At 42.4% G+C, this 19,422-nt stretch overlaps 1 protein-coding gene across 13 annotated transcripts in view; it reads right to left on the reverse strand.

Annotated features, from left to right (window-relative positions):
* efr3a (EFR3 homolog A (S. cerevisiae)) overlaps positions 1-17,092 on the reverse strand; it is an 87,195-nt gene extending 70,103 nt beyond the window's left edge. For all 13 annotated transcript variants that reach the window (XM_061695291.1, XM_061695289.1, XM_061695287.1 and 10 more), the window contains exon 1: positions 16,694-17,092. In XM_061695291.1, the coding sequence (XP_061551275.1) occupies positions 16,694-16,703 (10 nt within the window). In that variant the 5' untranslated portion in view covers positions 16,704-17,092. The remainder of the gene's footprint in view (positions 1-16,693) is intronic.
* Between the last annotated feature and the right edge of the window lie 2,330 nt (positions 17,093-19,422).

Below are 19,422 nucleotides of genomic sequence, written 5' to 3' on the forward strand. Positions count from 1 at the left end.
TATTGACCACCTACAAATATTTAACAATAATATTTTTATGACACGTGATGAACTTTCAAATAACAAGCAGAAACATCCTTCAATACAATAAATTAAAAGCAGCAATTAAAAAAAAATACCAACACTCTAGAGCACCCTTTAATCACCGGAGTTTGTTAAGCAAATAGTGCAGCTTCTACTGTAAAGGAAAATAAATAAATAAATAAATCTCTCAAAAGTTTATAATCTCATGCACAAAATCAATGCACTTACCAATCACTAAATGGGAAGAAGACCCATGTCTGCTGACCGTAATTACTGGATACAGATGTGTAAAAATACATTTGGGATGACAAAAAAAAAACAACAACACTAATTTACAGCTTATACAACATACAGTAAAGTGCTCCATAGAACACACTTTAATCAATACACTATGCACAAAACGGGCTTCTCTCCAGCTAATATATGCACGCAACGCACCAAATTTATTTTAATGCTATATGGGAATGCACACCAATTCAATGCTTTTGGACTTTGGTCAATTTGGACAATTCTGAGGCAAATCTGGCCTCGCCTGTGTGGAGTTTGCATGTTCTCCCCATGCCTGCGTGGGTTTTCTCCAGGTACTGCAGTTCCCTACCACATCCCAAAAACATGCATGGTGGGTTCATTTAAAATGCTAAATTTCCCATAGGTGTGAATGTGAGTGTCAATGATTGTTTGTCTGTATGTGCCTTGCGATTAGCTGGCAACCAGTTCAGGGAGTACCCCGTCTCTCACCCAGAGTCAGCTGGGATAGGCAACAGCACGCCGCGACCCTCGTGAGGATAAGCGGTTGGCGAAGTAGCGAATCGGCAGCACAAACACTGATTTCTCAACATACCTGCTCGACCTTTTCGTTTCGTCTGTTACGCCGCAAACCCCTTCCCCGATTCGCTGACAAGTTTCAGTTTAAAATATCCACCAATAAGCCTCGTCGCTCTTAAATTCCAAGGAGTTCTACAACAGGCATTTCTCCTTCTTTGAAGCTGTTTCACTTACCGCCTGCTGACTGCTCACATGGCAGCTACGGTTTTGTCCAACATAATGACTTAATTGAGGTGGTTAACACGGAGGATAATGAGAGCCTCCAGACTACAATTCATGTGCGCACACACTATGATTATTTTTAATAGCAGTCATCATCTACTTCCTGTCCCAGAGAAGTGTGGAGGTGCACAGTGCACACGTTAATAATTGTAGGAATGATAAGCATTTTGAACTCCTGATCTAGATGAGATACTGTAAACCTTAAAGTCAGTCAGAGGTCGCCTGATGAAGACATTTAGGACAAACGTATGCTTTCAACTAGGACTCCAAAATATGGCCTTGAAATAAGCCGCTTGGCTCCCTGAGTTCACAACGTCAGTCGTGTCGCAGTGTCAACAATAGACGTTACACCGATTTTATCGGTATCGGCCGATATTTAGCATTTTATGCTGATAAGCTTTAACGTCATAATTCGCCGATCCGATCAATCCGCAAAAGACATTTACTCCGCGTCGCCACGTGCACAGTATATTTGAATCCAAAAGCTGGTTTAGTTTTAGCCTTGTCGTATGTCTTTTGACATAGTATTGGAAATATCTGACGGCCAATAAAGTTATTTAACATTTGTTTTTGTTTTTTTTAAAACATGGCGGTGTGGAATAGACAACACGTCTGAGACAGACAACACGTAATGCCCGGCTCAAACTACAAGACAAATTAGCTCTTTCACGATTACACTGTCAGACTACAGCAATAAAAACCGATGTGCTAGGTACTGTATGTCGGCGCCCTAAAAAACAGGCAACACTGTTTATTCATGTGACGTACCACCCAAGTGACTATGTGCAAAGCATAAAACTGCGAGGCGCAGTGAGCACACCCAGTCACTCTCTGTTGCGAGCAAAAGTAGCATTAGCAGTTAGCCACTGGTAGCAGTGAGGCCACCAGACCAAAGCAACAGTAAATCGTGTCTTCATTATTCAGGTGGTTTGTAAAACGGCAGAACAACAATCTGTATTGTTACGAAAGATGTACATTTAAAAGTACCAATAATGTTAACAGGGTATGGAGCATCATAACTGGAGAAAGATAATGTTTACAATCCAAGGTGTCTTTATTATTCTCGAGGGGGCAGTTTGATTATCATTATTACTATTATCATCTTATACCTCCAAAAATAATCAGGACTTAAATCTAATGCACTTTTGTGTTATATTTTTCTACATTTGTTACATTGAGAGAAAATTGTTCTTACATTTGTCTGTATTTATTTTGGTTTATGTGCCTTATTTGCTTAGTATGCTAATATCATGTTGGGGTTACTGTTTTAAATATTGACTATGAGGAGTGTTGTTGGCAAAAGGTGTTAATAAAATGTTGAACTACTTTCTAGATTCTTCAGTCTTCAGTACAGATGCTTTAAAACTGGCTATTTAAAAAAGTTTAAATACAAACAAATTGTGATAATATTCAAGATCGGACGTTATGAAAATAATTTGATTTTCTTTGGCAGGTGGCCCAGCCCTATGACCTAGTCTTAATTCTAGCTCCTTCACACCAAACTCATCCAAGCATGACATCATCACGCTTGCTTTTGGAACAGTGAATGAACTTACTTATCCTGTGTTCCACCAAAATTGGAAGCATATTCAACAATACTTTGACTTGTAAGTTTAATTTGTTTCGTGACCACACTCTTGAATACGGATCGACCGATTCATCGGCTAGCCAATATTAGCCAGTTTAGACTTTTAACTTAAAGTTAAGTTCAACAAATACTAAAGAACAAAGTACTGTAAAACAGTCAAATGTTCTGAATGTTATTCATATCGTTATTGTTGTAAGAGTTAAGTGACAAAAAAAAAAAAAAATTTTCATTATGTATATTTTTTTTAATTAATCGGCTGGTTCAGCGGTTATCAGAATTGGCATCGGCCTTAAAAAACATCCATATCCAGCGGACCCTACTATTAACTCAAATCATCTTTCCCTGTTGATATGAATAGAAATGTAATTAATTTGTTCCAACCGCCCCAAAGAACACCAAGAGGTTTTTTTTCTCTCTTTTCTTAAAGGGCAACTAAACCCTAGATGTTATAGTGTGACTGTACATATCTTTATCTGATGCAGTTTACTTAAATCTACTTAATACTGTATTTGGGTTAAATAAATATGTTTAAAACTCCGCATCTACTCACCTACAGAGGATTTATGTCATATGTGCAAAAGTCGCAAGAATGTGACGTGTATCAGTCCATCCTTCCGGCACTAGTGGCGTAGCGACTAACAGCTTGCGTTGGCCATTCACCCACGGCACTCAGGCTAGGGACGCACAACCACTCAGCCGTCACCGGCAAAAGGGAGGAATTGACTGTTTGTTAAAAATGGTTTGGTCGGAACTGCAACTGTGTTAAGGCTCTTTTCCACTGCACTTGGCAAGGTGTCTGACGCCCTCGACTTTCCCATTCATTGTGTGTGAGCTGCGGGGAGGATAAGCACATTTTGACGTGAGGCTGACCGTTGTGTCACTGGGACAGAAATATCTTTTATTCTGGAGCATTGACGTGGTGAGGTCAAAAAGCTCCTCCAATGGGAGCAGGGCTGGCGGAGTGATTTCTGAATGCTATTTTGACAGACATGTACTGTAAACGGACGGCAAAGGGGAAATGGAGGAAGACATAATTGCGGTGTCCAACTATCCCGAATTTTGGGCCAAAAGAAAAATGATATACAGAGACATCTCTGCAGGAGGCTTTCAAAGTCCGTTTAAAAGCTTCCTGCTCAGCCCGAAATACACCTCGAAGCACTCTTCCTGGAACTACAAAGGTCATGAATGAGTTTAAACTCCGACAAGCGGACGTGAAATTAGGATGGGATATTCCCATTCCCTTTTTCTTTGCTGCTGCGTCACCTCGTCCTCAAAATAAGCAAAGTTAGGGCTTTCTTTGCCAACAATGACAAATAAATATTGCAGAGTTAGGGTCCACTCAACAGGGACAGCCTCCTCACTTCCTTTGAGGCTGTTACGTTACTACCTTCAAATATGGGATGGGAGCACTCCCGTTGCAGTCGTCATTGCGCTTTGACACAGTGTGAAAAGGCCTTCAGGCTGTCAGCATCAAGGATATGCGTGCAGATTAATTTTCCCGTTTTAAATCGCCTTGGAAAAGGTAGTCCGCCGGCTGTCGCAAGCTTACCGGGCACTCGGCTAGTCGCTAGCCGCTAACGCCGGTGAGCTACCGCCGTATTCTACCATATCGTCACCTTGTTAATGCTACAGCATGCTCCTGAAGTCAAACGAAATGGTTAAAGTTTCAGAGAACAAAAAGCACTACTGTCAAGCCTTTGTCCCTTTTTTGTGCCTTTGTGTGAGGCTTCTATAATAAAGTATAAGCCCGTGTGATCGGCAGCTGCACACGGCACCGCTATACGAAGCATTGGGCAAAATGAAACGCAACAAGGAGAATCTTTCTGCTTGTGTAAACATTATGTCAACAAAAAATATTTCGACACATTGCCTATTCTATTTTGGAGCTTGTGGATGATCAAATGCTGACTTGGAGCCAGTCACAAAGCCACAATCGTATGACATAACTCCTTTCAACTGCATTTCCATTCTTTTTCGGGTGTACGAACTGTGCCAAGTTTTAAACGCAGGATGGTTACATAAATGTACTTACAATTGCTATGCTCTATGCCTGGCATAACCCCCATTGTATATTTAAATACAAGACATACTTCATCCTAAAATCATCGCCAGTTTAATGCTAGCACTCAATGGAAAACCCTATTGACGGTCTAGGAAACATTAGCATGAGACATCATGGGAGGTATTTACCTTCAAATAACGAATATTCACATACAAAAGCTGTAGTAACACAGACAGACAGATAATACTCACAGCCATATAGTCTTCCTAATCTGTGAAAAATTAATTCTATTAATAAAGTTTGCCACTTCTACTCTTTTTTATGTTAATGTTAATGTATCTCCGTGTGAGCAACACACTGCCCCTAAGAGGCCAAGGTGTGAACAGCAGGAATGGCAGGTATTTATTTTTATTGTTTTTATTGCTATTATTTTAATATATTTTTATATTACTTGTCTTTTTTTGTGGTTGTTCTTTAAAGTTACATTTAAAGTTGAGTAAAGCTATTGTGTGCAACTAAGTTTGGTCCGACACAGTTCATTCTACTTGAATTAACCAGATGCCTTAAATTGCCACAAAGCTTATTGTAACCTTGACAACAATATTATTTATAATATTTAAGTGTCATCTTGAGTAGATAGTTCAGTATTTACAGTGTTTCCCACAGGACTGGAATCTATTTGCGGTGGTGGGCCCGGCTGGTGGGATCGGGGGGGGGAATCTCTTTTTGTGCATCGATGTTTACAACAACAAAAAAAGGACGTTGATTTGGATAATAGAATACTGTGATTTTCTTTTGATGCGAATAATAAAATACATTTAATGACAATAAATTAATGTAGAGTTTAAACAAAGATAACAGATAACTGCTAAATCTATTAGTGGCAGCCAACATTCACTTGTGGTGGGCCGCCACAAATAAATGTATCCGTGGAAAACCGTGACATAGATTACAGTACTGTATTTAAAGTTAGTTGTGATTATGCCATGGACTTCCAGTTTTAAGGATTAAACGCTGACTCATCGTGTCCGTCTATCGCCATGAGAAATGACTGCATTCTTCAAAAGATTACTCAAGACATATCAAATATTTCGCTGAAAGATGTGATTAGTAGTATTCAAGCAAATCCATCCATGTCAATATATGAGTTCAATGTGGACTGATGGTCTCGTAGCTTGGCTGTTAGTTCATAATCATTCTTTGGTCAAGCCTACACTACACAATCGTCACAATCAATGATTGTGTAGTGTACGCAACCACAAGCAAAGCAAATTATATCAGCAAAGCACTCTCATTTTTTTCCCCTTCTACTGTGGTGACTTAGCGTTTGCGGGTGAACTTCGTTAGGGATGGCAACGAGGAGGTGAACACGACCACGTTATTTTTCGGATTTAAAAGAGGTTTTTGTGCTTTTTTTTTTTTTTAGTTGGAAAGGCAAACAAATGTAGAAACAAACTAAATCGATCACTCCGATAAGTTAAGGGAGCCCATGTTTTGTTTTAGTTAACTTGTCTACAGGACGCAGAAATTTAACGTACAGGTGTACACATGCTGTGCCCCACACACACACACACACACACAAACCTGCTTGCAAAATCACTCATTTATCCATTTAGTTACGGGCATAAAAACTCAGGTATTCACGACTCTTCAGTTCTATGAACCCCTAAGGAATATACTAAAATCACCAAGAAAAGCTGAATTTTCTGATATCTTTGGCATCCTCCCATGGATTGTCTACAATTACTATACTTTTTTTCATTTGCTACTCGGTGAACCCCTCCCCCGATTAGCTGACAAGTTCCAGCTAAAACTCTTCACAAATAAGCTCGTGCGGGCAGAAATTCAAAAGGTGTTCTCCAAGTCGACTCCCTAAAAATTACAGTGAAGTTTTAACTGCGTTACTCTCCTGAAAAGTCTCGACTTAAATAGCGTAAACTGAACATTATTTGTTAAAAGAGCAGTGTAGCCAGCAGAAGAGTTTGTGTATTTTAGTCATCAATTACTTTTTTCGTGAATTTATTTGCTTGAAGTGCTCATTCCATGTTTTTTCAAAAATTCTATCAAGGTGGCAGCCACTTGTCACATTGCTAGTTGTATCGTCTGTCTACATGTGTTGCTGCACCATTCGTATTCAAATATCCCTTGTTTAAAGGTCTACAACTACCACGACATCAATGTTAGTTTCCTTAGCCTAGCCGAGTTTTTTTTTTTATTATTATTGTGTGTTAGCATTAAGCAAGCAGTCTTTCATAAGGTAAACTTGTGGTTTGGTTAAATACACAATTCTTTGAAAAAAAAATTTGTTTGTTTGTTTGTTTTTTTTAACAGTTTTATAGTGGACTTCCATTGGGAGTGGCAATAAACAGCTTGAAGCAAACACATTTTGCCTCTTATTTGGAGAGGTTTGAGAACCATTGCAATACTCCATCAGTGGCCATTAATGTACATTAAAAAGTACATTTTCCATAATATATTCCCTTTAAACTAAAGAGTACGGCTGGGTATTGTTAAGAACCTCACGAGTCGATATTGATTTCGATTCAATTGGATTTGGATTTTTTATGTTACGATTCAATTTAATTTAAATTCTTTAGGTTGCGATTAAGTAACAAGTAGAAATAAAGAAATTAGAGTAGCTGTTGAAAATTGGAAAATATTTATTTTTTGCCGATGTTAAGTGGTCTGCCACCTCACATTTTTTTTTAGAAATAAAAACGGGAAAAAAATGCACAATAACTTATTTGTGCATATGGAATGCAAAGGTTGACAGTTCTTTATAATCACTGAAAAAGTCAAAAAATAAAAATAAATAAATAATAATAATACAGCCTAAAGCACCATTCACTGTCCAGGAGGTGAATCAATTCAGAGGAATTGTTGACTTGGGGGTGGGAATATTGCGATGGATTGATTGATCGATAGTTTAACCCACCCCTATTAGAGGCGGTCAAACACATTTGTTTAGTTTGAGGATTTGATCAAGTTGGAGAATGCTGCAGCCCTTGCCAGGTGTCTGCCCACACGCTTGCAGTAAACTTAGAAGTCGCACAGCTTTACGAGACAGTAATCCGTCTTCCCGGACGGGTGAACGCAGCTTCTAAATCATTCCCGACAGCTTCCCCCCTCGCAGGTCACACAGGTGTACTCTTCGGGAGTTCACCGCCCAACACTCTTAACAGCTGTCAGAGTTTAGCAGGGTGTCAATCAACTGCTGTCACACGTCCATCCTTGACCGTGTGACCGGCAGTGGTGCCACAGTCCAAAGTCCACTCACTGACCTGGCATGTTGATCAACTCCACTGAATTGAGGTTTGTGTTGCGTTTATGTGCTGTCAGAGCAGACAATATTCCCATGATTTATTACAGCAATGTGAATAACTGTTTTTCACAAAACACCGGTAAATTTGAATTTAGAGTTGCACCCTTAGTGTAGTACCACCTTGTGCCACAACATATCAGGCAGCACTGAGCTCTACAGTTAGACATGCGTAATTTAAATGCAAGAAGAAGAGGCAGAGCAGGTCACCTACTAATAGTAGAGCCCAAAAGATTAGTTGCTGATTCAGATATTTGGCAGAAGAAAAATAAATAAATAAATAAATAAAATGAAAAATAAAAAATCTGATAACCGATTACTCGGCAGATTAATTCAGAAATATATACCGTATTTTCACGACCATAGGGTGCACCGTATGAAAAGGCTATTTCTGTATTTAACACATACATAAGGCGCACCCTGAACTAGTCGCCATCCAGTCGCAGGGCACATAAACAAACAATCATTCGCACTCACATTCACAGCTACGGGCAATTTAGAGTCTTCAATTAACTTACCATGCATGTTTTTGGAATGTGGGAGCAAACCGGAGTTCATGGAGAAAACCCACCTAGCCACGGGGAAAACATGCAAACTCCACACAGGCGAGGCCAGATTTGAACCTGGACCCTCAGAACTGTGAGGCAGACATGCTAGCCAGTCTTCCACCGTGCCGCCCACAGACAAGCACGTGCAAAAAAAATAATACATTAAAAAAAAAAGGTGACTGGAATTTGGCTAGCTTTTCTGGTTCTTTAGCGATAGTGAGGAACGGAAAGCCATTCACAGATGGCGAGTATGTCAAAACGTTCATGCTTGATGTGGCCAATGAACTTTTTGAGGACTTTTTCCGATAAAGATAAAATAATCAAGCAAATAAAAGACATCACTCTGTCAGCAAGAACCGTTCACGATCGTACCATCATGATGGCAAATCAAGTGCAGGAAACACAATTGAAGGACATAAACGCAGCGGCATACTTTTCCCTCGCTTTGGCTAAGTCAACAGACGTAAGCCATTTATCCCAGTTCAGTGTGATTGTAAGGTATGTTGCCGATGCCACATTGCGTGAGGAAAGTCTTGCTGTTTTGCCAATGAACGGGACAACAAGAGGGGAGGATTTTTTTCTTTCATTGATTTCGCTAAAGAAAAAAAAAATCTGTCGATTGGATCAACTTATTTCAGTGTGTACTGATGGTGCCCCGTGTATGGTGGGGAAAAACAGGGGATTTGTAGCGCTTCTTTGTGAACATTAAATTAGACCCATCCTAAGTTTTCATTGCATTCTACATCAGGAGGCGCTTTGTGCTCAACCGTGTGGCGAGCAGCTTAACGAGGTGACGGCTCTGGTCATTCGGGTGGTCAGCTTTATCGTTGCCCGAGTTTACAATGAACGCCAGTTTAAAACACTGCTGGATGAAGTTGGGAATAATTATCCCAGTCTGCTTTTGCAGAGCAATGTGCGTTGGTTGTCAAGACGGAAGGTGCTCAGCCGTTTTGCAGCTTGCCTGAGCGAAATACGGACTTTTCTTGAAATTAAAAACGTCGAGGACCCTGAGGTATCTAACACTGAATGGCTCCTGAAGTTTTACTATATCGTGGACATGACTGAACATCTGAACCAGCTCAATGTGAAAATGCAAGGTATTGGAAATACAATCTTATCCCTTCAACAAGCAGTGTTTGCATTTGAAAACAAGCTGGAAATCTTTATTGCGGATGTTGAAACATGTCGTCTGGTACATTTTGAAAGAATTTAAAGATGCGTGCACAGCACGCAACATTTTGATCTCCGGCAGCTAGTTGGCTTCACATCTAATCTTCTGCAGTGATTCAAAGCACGCTTTGGGGAATTTCGTGAGCGCACTTGTCTTTTTAAGTTTATCACTGACAGCACATGAGTGTGCTGTGGACAAAGCCGACCTGAGTTACATAACTGGTGTCTCCATCAGAGATTTTGAATTAGAAGTTGCTGACCTGAAAGCCTCAGACATGTGGGTGAACAAGTTCAAGTCACTGCACGACAGCAAGCAGAGCTGGCGAGTAAGCACAAGTGGACAGAAATGAAAACACTTCAACCGGCAGACCAGCTGATTGTCAAAACTTGGAACGCGCCTCCTGTCACATAACACGCACTGCAGTGTGTGTGTATTGCCGTATTGACCATGTTTGGGTCCACGTATGCATGTGCGCAGTCGTTCTTACATTGAAAAAAACATCAAGACCAACCTACGTTCACGTTTAACGGATTGAAGCCTCAACGCCTGTATGAAGCTAAACCTCACCACTTATCAACCAGACTACAAAGTCATCAGCAACACCATGCAGCACCAGAAGTCGCATTTACAGTAGCATTTTATTTATTATTGGTTAGCTTCAGTATAACAAAGTTATTAAAGAGTACATTATTATAGTCTAGATTGTTGGTCTTGCTTAAAAGATGCACACATTAGTTGTATTAAGTGTTAAAAAAAATATATGGCTCCCCGGCTCAGCACCTGTATGTTGGGGTTCACCCCGGTGGACGAGAGGGTAGCCTCCCTCCGCCTTCAGGTGGGGGGGACGGGTCCTGACTGTTGTTTGTGCCTATGCACCAAACACCAGTTCAGAGTACCCACCCTTTTTGGAGTCCTTGGAGGGGGTGCTGGAGAACGCTCCCGCTGGGGACTCCATCGTTCTGCTGGGGGACTTCAATGCTCACGTGGGCAATGACAGTGAGACCTGGAAGGGTGTGATTAGGAGGAACGGCCCCCCCCCCCCGATCAGAGTTCTGTTATTGGACTTCTGTGCTCGTCACGGATTGTCCATAACGAACACCATGTTCAAGCATAAGGGTGTCCACACGTGCACTTGGCACCAGGACACCCTAGGTCGTAGTTCGATGATCGACTTTGTGGTCGTGTCATCGGACTTGCGGCCGCATGTCTTGGACACTCGGGTAAAGAGAGGGGCGGAGCTGTCAACTGATCACCACCTGGTGGTGAGTTGGCTCCGATGGTGGGGGAAGATGCCGGTCCGACGTGGCAGGCCCAAACGTATTGTGAGGGTCTGCTGGGAACGACTGGCGGAATCCCCTGTCAGAAGGAGTTTCAACTCCCACCTCCGACAGAACTTTGCTCATGTTTCAGGGGAGGCGGGGGACATCGAGTCCGAGTGGACCATGTTCCGCGCCTCCATTGCTGAGGCCGTAAGGTGGTCGGTGCCTGTCGTGGCGGCAATCCCCGAACCTGTTGGTGGACACCAATGGTGAGGGATGCCGTCAAGCTGAAGAAGGAGTCCTATCGGGCCTTTTTGGCCTGTGGGACTCCTGAGGCAGCTGATGGGTACCGGCTGGCCAAGCGGAATGCAGCTTTGGTGGTCACTGAAGCAAAAACTCGCGGGCTCTCCTATCTCCGGGTTTGAGGTCCTCGGTGGCAGGGCCCCAGGGGTGGATGAGATTCGCCCGGAGTTCCTCAAGGCTCTGGATGTTGTCGGGCTGTCCTGGTTGACACACCTCTGCAACATCCCGTGGACATCAGGGACAGTGCCTCTGGATTGGCACACTGGGGTGGTGGTCCCCCTTTTTAAGAAGGGGGACCGGAGGGTGTGTTCCAACTACAGGGGGATCACACTCTTCAGCCTCCCTGGTAAGGTCTATTCAGGGGTGCTGGAGAGGAGGGTCCGTCGGGAAGTTGAATCCCAGATTCAGGAGGAGCAGTGTGGTTTTTGTCCTGGCCGTGGAACAGTGGACCAGCTCTACACCCTTGGCAGAGTCCTTGAGGGTGCATGGGAGTTCGCCCAACCAGTCTACATGTGTTTTGTGGACTTGGAGAAGGCGTTCGACAGTGTCCCTCGGCTGGTCCTGTGGGGGGGGTGCTTCGGGAGTATGGGGTACCGAACCCCCTGATACGGGCTGTTCGGTCCCTGTACGACCGGAGTCAAAGTTTGGTCCGCATATCCGGCAGGAAGTCGGACTCGTTTCCGGTGAGGGTTGGACTCCGCCAAGGCTGCCCTTTGTCACAGATTCTGTTCATAACTTTTATGGACAGAATTTCTAGGCACAGCCGAGGCGTAGAGGGGGTCCGGTTTGGTGGCCTCAGTATTGCATCTTTGCTTTTTGCAGATGATGTGGTTCTGTTGGCTTCATCAAGCAGTGACCTCCAACTCTCATTGGAGCAGTTCGCAGCCGAGTGTGCAGCGGCTGGGATGAGAATCAGCACCTCAAAATCTGAGACCATGGTCCTCAGTCGGAAAAGGGTGGCGTTCCCTCTCCAGGTCGGGGATGAGATCCTGCCCCAAGTGGAGGAGTTCAAGTATCTTGGGGTCTTGTTCACGAATGAGGGAAGAATGGAACGGGAGATCGACAGGGGGATCGGTGCAGCGTCTGCAGTGATGCAGACTTTGTATTGATCTGTTGTGGTAAAGAAGGAGCTAAGCCGAAAGGTGAAGCTCTCGATTTACCGGTCGATCTACGTTCCTACCCTCACCTATGGTCACGAGCTGTGGGTCGTGACCAAAAGAACGAGATCCCGGATACAAGCGGCCGAAATGAGTTTCCTCCGCAGGGTGTCCGGGCTCTCCCTTAGAGATAGGGTGAGAAGCTCGGTCATCCGGGATGATCTCAGAGTAGAGCTGTTGCTCCTTCGCATAGAGTGGACTGTCGCCCGCATGTGCGCGGGAATATAAGGACACCTTAATGGGGGAGAGGCAGGACAAGTGGCAGTGGGTCTGGTGGCGGGGTAGAGCTCGGTGTCATCCGCCTAACAATATAAGCGTAAATTGAATTTTTGGAAAATATTGCCGAGAGGAAGGATGTAGGTGATAAAAAGGAGGGGGCCCAAGGCAGAAGCCTGGGGGAGGCCAGGAGAAATGTGGGACGGGTGGGATTTAAATGATTTCATTTGAACAAACTTGGTCTGGCCAGACAAGTAAGAACTGAAACCACTGGAGGGGTGTGTATGTGTGTGTGTGTGTGTGTGTAGTGCCAATGTGGTGGAGTCTGTTCAGGAGGATGTGTGCGAAATGATGTCAAAAGCTGCATTTAGATGAAGGAGGATGGTGAGCAGGACAGTCAGCTGCCTGGAGAAGGTCGTAGGTGATCTTGATGAGTGCTGTTTCGGTGCTATGGAGAGGGCGGGAGACAGACTGAAATTGTTCATAGATTCATTATTGGAAGTGAGGTGGGAGTGTAGCTGGGAAGCGACAGTCTTTTCAAAGATTTTTGAGAGAAATGGGAGCTTGGAGATGGGACGAAGGTTACTGAAATTATTTGGATCTGAACAGTTTTCTACAGCATTGGGTTTATGCCTGAAGTTTTGAATGCTGTGGGAACAATACCAGTAGATAAAGCTGAGTGGATGATGTTAGGGATGAGAGGAACCAGAGACAGGAATCAAGCTTTTACCAAACAGTCGGAAGGGGGTCAAGTTGGAAAGTCGATGGCTTGGAGTGATGGATGATTTCAGAAATGTCTATGGCAGAAGGCAGAGTAAAACTTGAAAGTGAGTAGACAGGAAGGACAGACAAGGGCAGTGAGGATGGACTAAGGCAGGAGGAAGGAGGAGGAATATGTTAGCATCAGACATGCAAACACCAAAGGCATGAAAAAGATGACCAAAAAAAAACATTGTAGGAAGGTCTGGGGACGGGGGAAATCGCCCGGGCCCCCGCAGAGAATTTTTTGATTTTAACATAAATTAAGCAATCTGGAAGACAGTGAAGAGTAAAATAAGACAAAATAAACAAATTTACTTTACGTACAAAAACATTTACACCGCTCAAGTACATGTTGATGTACAAATTTAAGATTATAATCAAATTTGCCTAATTTCTTTGCTTTTTCATTTTGGCCGCCAACTTGAGCCAGGCCCATCTCCACCTGCACCTGATGTCTGCTTCAAGCTGTGCCACATGAGTAGCATCCTTCTCTTTAAGCACTCTCATTCTGGAAAGGAATTGACTAAAATCATTGTTTCACCTCATTTTTCACTATTACCAACTCATCGAATCTATACGATATACGTAAATCCCCTATTTTGAGTTCAAAATGGCGAATTTCGCCAAAAAGTGACTAATTTGCATGTATGTATCATTAAACTAGTACATTTTGGGTGGACGAAATGATATGGTTGAATATTTTGGACTCCAAATATACAATGTAAGGATGGTCAATTAATTTTGTTAATTTATTGATGTTAAAATGTCAAACATTTTAAATGTATTATTACAACCCCAATTCCAATGAAGTTGGGACGTTGTGTTAAACAAATAAAAACAGAATACAATGATTTGCAAATCATGTTCAACCTATATTTAATTGACTACACTACAAAGACAAGATATTGAATGTTCAAACTGATAAACTTTATAGTTTTTAGCAAATAATCGTTAACTTGGAATTTTATGGCTGCAACACATTCCAAAAAAGCTGGGACAGGTGGCAACAAAGGCTGAGAAAGATGAGTAATGCTCGTCAAACACCTGTTTGGAACATCCCACAGGTGAACCGGATAATTGGGAACAGGTGGGTGCCATGATTGTGTATAAAAGAAGATTCCTGGAATTGCTCAGTCATTCACAAGCAAAGACGGGGCGAGGTTCACCTCTTTGTGAACAAGTGCACGAGAAAATACTTGAACAGTTTAAGGACAATGTTCCTCAACGTACAATTGCAAGGAATTTAGGGATTTCATCATCTACGGTCCATATCATTTCAGAGAATCTGGAGCAATCACTGCATGTAAGTGCAAGGCCGAAAACCAACATTGAATACCCATGACCTTTGATCCCTCAGGTGGCACTGCATCAAAAACCGACAATGTGTAAAGGATATCACCCCATGGCTCAGGAACACTTCAGAAAACCAATGTCAGTAAATACAGTTCGGGGCTACATCCGTAAGTGCAACTTGAAACTCTACTATGCAAAGCAAAAGCCATTTATCAACAACAACCATAAACACCGCCGGCGTCTCTGGGCCCGAGCTCATCTAGGATGGACTGATGCAAACTGGAAAAGTGTTCTGTGGTCCGACGAGTCCACATTTCAAATTGTTTTTGGAAATTGTGGACGTCGTGTCCTTCAGGCCACAGAGGAAAAGAACCATCCGGACTGATATGGATGCAAAGTTCAAAACCCAGCATCTGTGATGGTATGGAGCTGTGTTAGTGCCAATGTCATGGGTAAGTTACACATCTGTGAAGGCACCATTAATGCTGAAAGGTACACACAGGTTTTGGAGAAACATATGCTGCCATCCAAGCAACGCATTTTTCATGGACGCCCCCACTTATTTCAGCAAGACAATGCCAAACCACTTTCTGCACGTGTTACAACAGCGTGGCTTCGTAGTAAAAGAGTGCGGGTACTTGACTGGCCTGCCTGCAGTCCAGACCTGTCTCCCATTGAAAATGTGCTGGCGCATTACGAAGCGTAAAATACGACAACGGAGACCTCAGTCTGTTGAACGGCGGAAGCTGTACATCAAGCAAGAATGGGAAAGAATTCCACCTACAAAGCTTCAACAATTAGTGGACTCAGTTCCCAAACGTTTATTGAATGTTATTAAAAGAAAAGATGCTGTAACACGGTGGTAAACATGACCCTGTCCCAGGTTTTTGGAACGTGTTGCAGCCATAAACTTCTAAGTTAATGATTATTTGCTAAAAACAATCAAGTTTATCAGTTTAACATTAAATATCTTGTCTTTGCAGTGTATTCAATTAAATATAGGTTGAACATGATTTCCAAATCATGGTATTCTGTTTTTATTCATGTTTAACACAAGCTCCCAACTTCATTCCAATTGGAGTTATAAAATGTATTAAGAGTTCTGTTTAAAAGGGCGCTTTTTCAAAGTTTGTTATATTGTCATTGCTTTTTCTTTTTATTAAAGGGGGAAAAAAATATTACAATGAGAAAATCTGATTTTTGTGTTTTTAAAAAAAAAAAAAAAAAAAAAAAAGGATTTTAAACCCATATTGCTCTGCCCTCTTACAATGTATAATTGTATTTTGTTTTATGTGTCAGGTATACAGTAAACATCTACTGGGAGTGACAAAGAGTTCAAAGTTGACAGCGCAGAAAATGCAAAAACATAAATTATGAATAAGTTACTGGTTTAGTCAGAAAAAAGTCAATAATGTTGATCAATGTTTTCCAACATAAAAGCAGATGTTTGCAAATGTCTGGTTTTGGTTAACCAAAGATAATCAGTCTGTTTTCATGGAGGACTGCATAAATCTGAATATTTAATATTGAGAGGCTAAAATACCAAGAATTAGCCATTTCTTGCACCTCCAACTAAAACATTTTTTATTTTTTAAATATAGTCTTTATAGCAAGGATTTTCACCTATTGCGGGTGGGTTTGGAACGTATCCCTTGCAATGAACTTGTGTTCACCGTATTTTAAAACATGTTTTAATCAGTTTAAATGTTTTTAAAACTATGTGGGACAGGAACATTTTTTTTTTTTTTTTTTTTTTTTTTTAATATATATTTCCATGTTCTCTCCATATCACAGATTTTCGCCTATTGCGGGTGGGTCTGTAATGTACCCCCCGCGTTAAACGGGGGTTTACAAATCACTAGTTACATGTTGTTGTCAAAACAGACCCTTACCATCCGCGGGGTCCCCAAACGCACCACTAACATTTTTTTTTATCTCGTTGCTTCGACTTGCGTACCAGTTCGAAATCGATGTCAGTCTTTTCTATCCCATGTCGCTTCTTACCTGCTGGCATGCTGACGTCCAAGTGCCGCAGTGGCTAGTTAGTTAGCCTCCATGTTCCATCCCACCACCTGGCATCGGAATGGCGACGACTTCCGCGTCCCGACGGCACCCGCCTGCCACAGTCAGCGAACCGGAGAGTCTCGAACAGCACGCAGAATCCACACAAGCCGAACCGGCCCTCGCGGACGGGTCACAGCCTTCCGAACGAGAGAGCGGTGGACGATGAGCAGTCACACGAGCTACAGTCGGAGCACTAGCGCATGAGGAGCCATTCACCCGGGCACTGGCGCCTCTAAACGGTCACAAGACAGACTGATGCCGCCCATCGGCCTCACTTCAGACTTCCTCCTCGGCGGACACGCAACACGGAAGTGTATAGACGCATAGCGGAATCTTAAAAAAAAAAAAAGAAAGAAAAGAAACTCCCCCGCGCTTTTGGCATGCACGTCGACTAGTGTGACAGTGTCACAACCAAGGGTCAGTGAAGGCACCGTGAAGGAACGCTGCCTCGCGCAGGTGTGGAGGCCCGTGCGCGTCCATGTGAGATGAATGGTAGAGTGACGTCATCACGTTTCTTGAAACGGACTGTTCTTTGGTTTTATCACATTTTTAATTGAATATTGGATTGTTTGGTTGACTTGAACACTTTAACAGCCAATACAAAAAAAGTTTACAATTTAAATTTAAAAATATATATATATAGTTTTTATAGTTGATGGCAAAATCAGCGTTACTTTACACACCTCAAAGGTTTTGGAACATTAGTTTCATGATTGTTTTGTGGTACTTAATGTCGTTAAAACAAGATTATTTACTTTCATAATCTGCTCTACTACTTCATTTTGATCAAGTTTGTTTTGCTAATGGAGGCAGCAAACAGGGCATTTGATGAATTATCTTGTCACCAGTTTAATAGAAAATTCCATATTTGGTACTGTATAACCTTTAATGGTGAATAGCAACAGTTGGATTGATCCGAATAAACAAAAAGTGAAACTTGTCTGTTTTCTCAAGAACAATCAGGAAAGGTGAACGTGTGAAGCGGGCTCAATGTCTCCATTTGGAATTTTATGACCTCTTTGCAAAAATGATAAACGGCGCAAGGAACTTTGTCTTCAAGTATTTGTTTTGGGAATTCTCAAACTGAATTTTCAAAACAACACCAGCGTCGAGGCAAGTTAGCCAGCACGCCGCTCAAAATAACACCGGACTGTGCTAGTTGAGTGTGAAAGTCCGTTGTGCTTGTTAAGCTTTTAAAGACATTTTGGCCTTAAGGCCGATTAAAGGATTTGACGTGTCTGTTAAAGTCAAAAGATTGACATCTGCCAGCATGACTGACCACTGTAAATACACATTTAGATTTTCAAAATAAGATCATCGTGGCACCACGATGATGATGTCGTCACGACAGCTGCGGTCCAGTTCAGAATTTAAGACCAGCAATCAGACTTTTGAGCTTTCTGAAGCAGAAGAAGGGAAACTCAAATAATCATTGTATGAAAAGGGAAATTAATTTACAACTGAAGGCAGAACAAATCTTTCACTGCTTTTGAAGCTCCCGGAACAGTGGTGTCCAAAGTCTGGACGGGGGGCCTTTTGCGGCCCGCTGTACCTTTTTTACTGGCCTGTCATGTATTGTAATTAATAATTTACTTAAATTTTGGTGGAGTTCTCTGTGCATCAATTTATAAAGAAAAGTGTGAAAGCATTTGTTAAACAAAACTTTGTGGCAATAAAAAAAATAAAATAAAAAAATAATTGTAGTACCACATTGTATCAGCACTGAGCTCTACTTTTTAAAAACGTTTTTCTTTCTTTGTTTTAAATGTTTATAAGCAGTTTTTTTTTCTTTGTTTTTAAATTATGTTAATCATGTGAAGCACATTGAGTTACCTTGTGTATGAAATGCGCTGTATAAATACATTTGCTTTGCTTTGCTTTACTGGAAGAGAAGAGACGAGGCAGAGAAGGCCTCCACTTAAACGCCAGTAGTGGTCATTGTTCTCATGGAATACAGTATATGCCTGAGTATTGTTGGATGCTCAGTTTATACTGTATGTGTTGCTCCCCCTAATAAATGGGGCGTCACTGTCCGCAAAAAATGTAACCTTGGCTTTGAGTGAAGCACCTGCTTCCGGTCGCCATCATGTCAACATTTTCTAGCAGGAAAGCCTGAAAGGCGTGAGTCATCCTGCACTCCCAAGCGTGACGTCAAAACCGTGATCGTCACAGGCGGAGGCCGGCGCTGACTCTTTGCATGGTGACGTCTGACTGCGTCATTGTAAAACTACATGCTGTGCACACAGACCGCCGGAGGGGGCGCCGTTGAGCCACATGTGAATGCGGTGTGGATGGCGGTGTGCAGAATGGATTAGCGAGAAAGTAGGACACTGCTCTCACACAACACTGCTCTCTGCAAAAGAGCACTTCTTACTTGACAGTCTTGCGTTTTGTGTTGTCAAGAAACAAGATGCATGTTGGCGAGAACATGCAAACTCCACCCAGGCGAGCCCGGATTTGAACCCAGGTCCTCAGAACTGTGCGGCAGATGTGCTAACCAGTTGCCATGTCTTTCCCACACATTCCAAAAAACGCAACAGGTTTGAATGCTTGTTTGTCCAGGGGCGGAGCCAGTGGACGGAGTCAGGGGTGGGCCAGTGCGGCCACTCCACACGTGTGTCGGGAATAATCGTGCAAATATTTTCTGGTCGAAGTTCGATCAGCACCCC

The sequence above is a fragment of the Phycodurus eques genome, chromosome 13 (genome assembly GCF_024500275.1).
Source record: "Phycodurus eques isolate BA_2022a chromosome 13, UOR_Pequ_1.1, whole genome shotgun sequence".
NCBI classification, from domain to species: domain Eukaryota; kingdom Metazoa; phylum Chordata; class Actinopteri; order Syngnathiformes; family Syngnathidae; genus Phycodurus; species Phycodurus eques.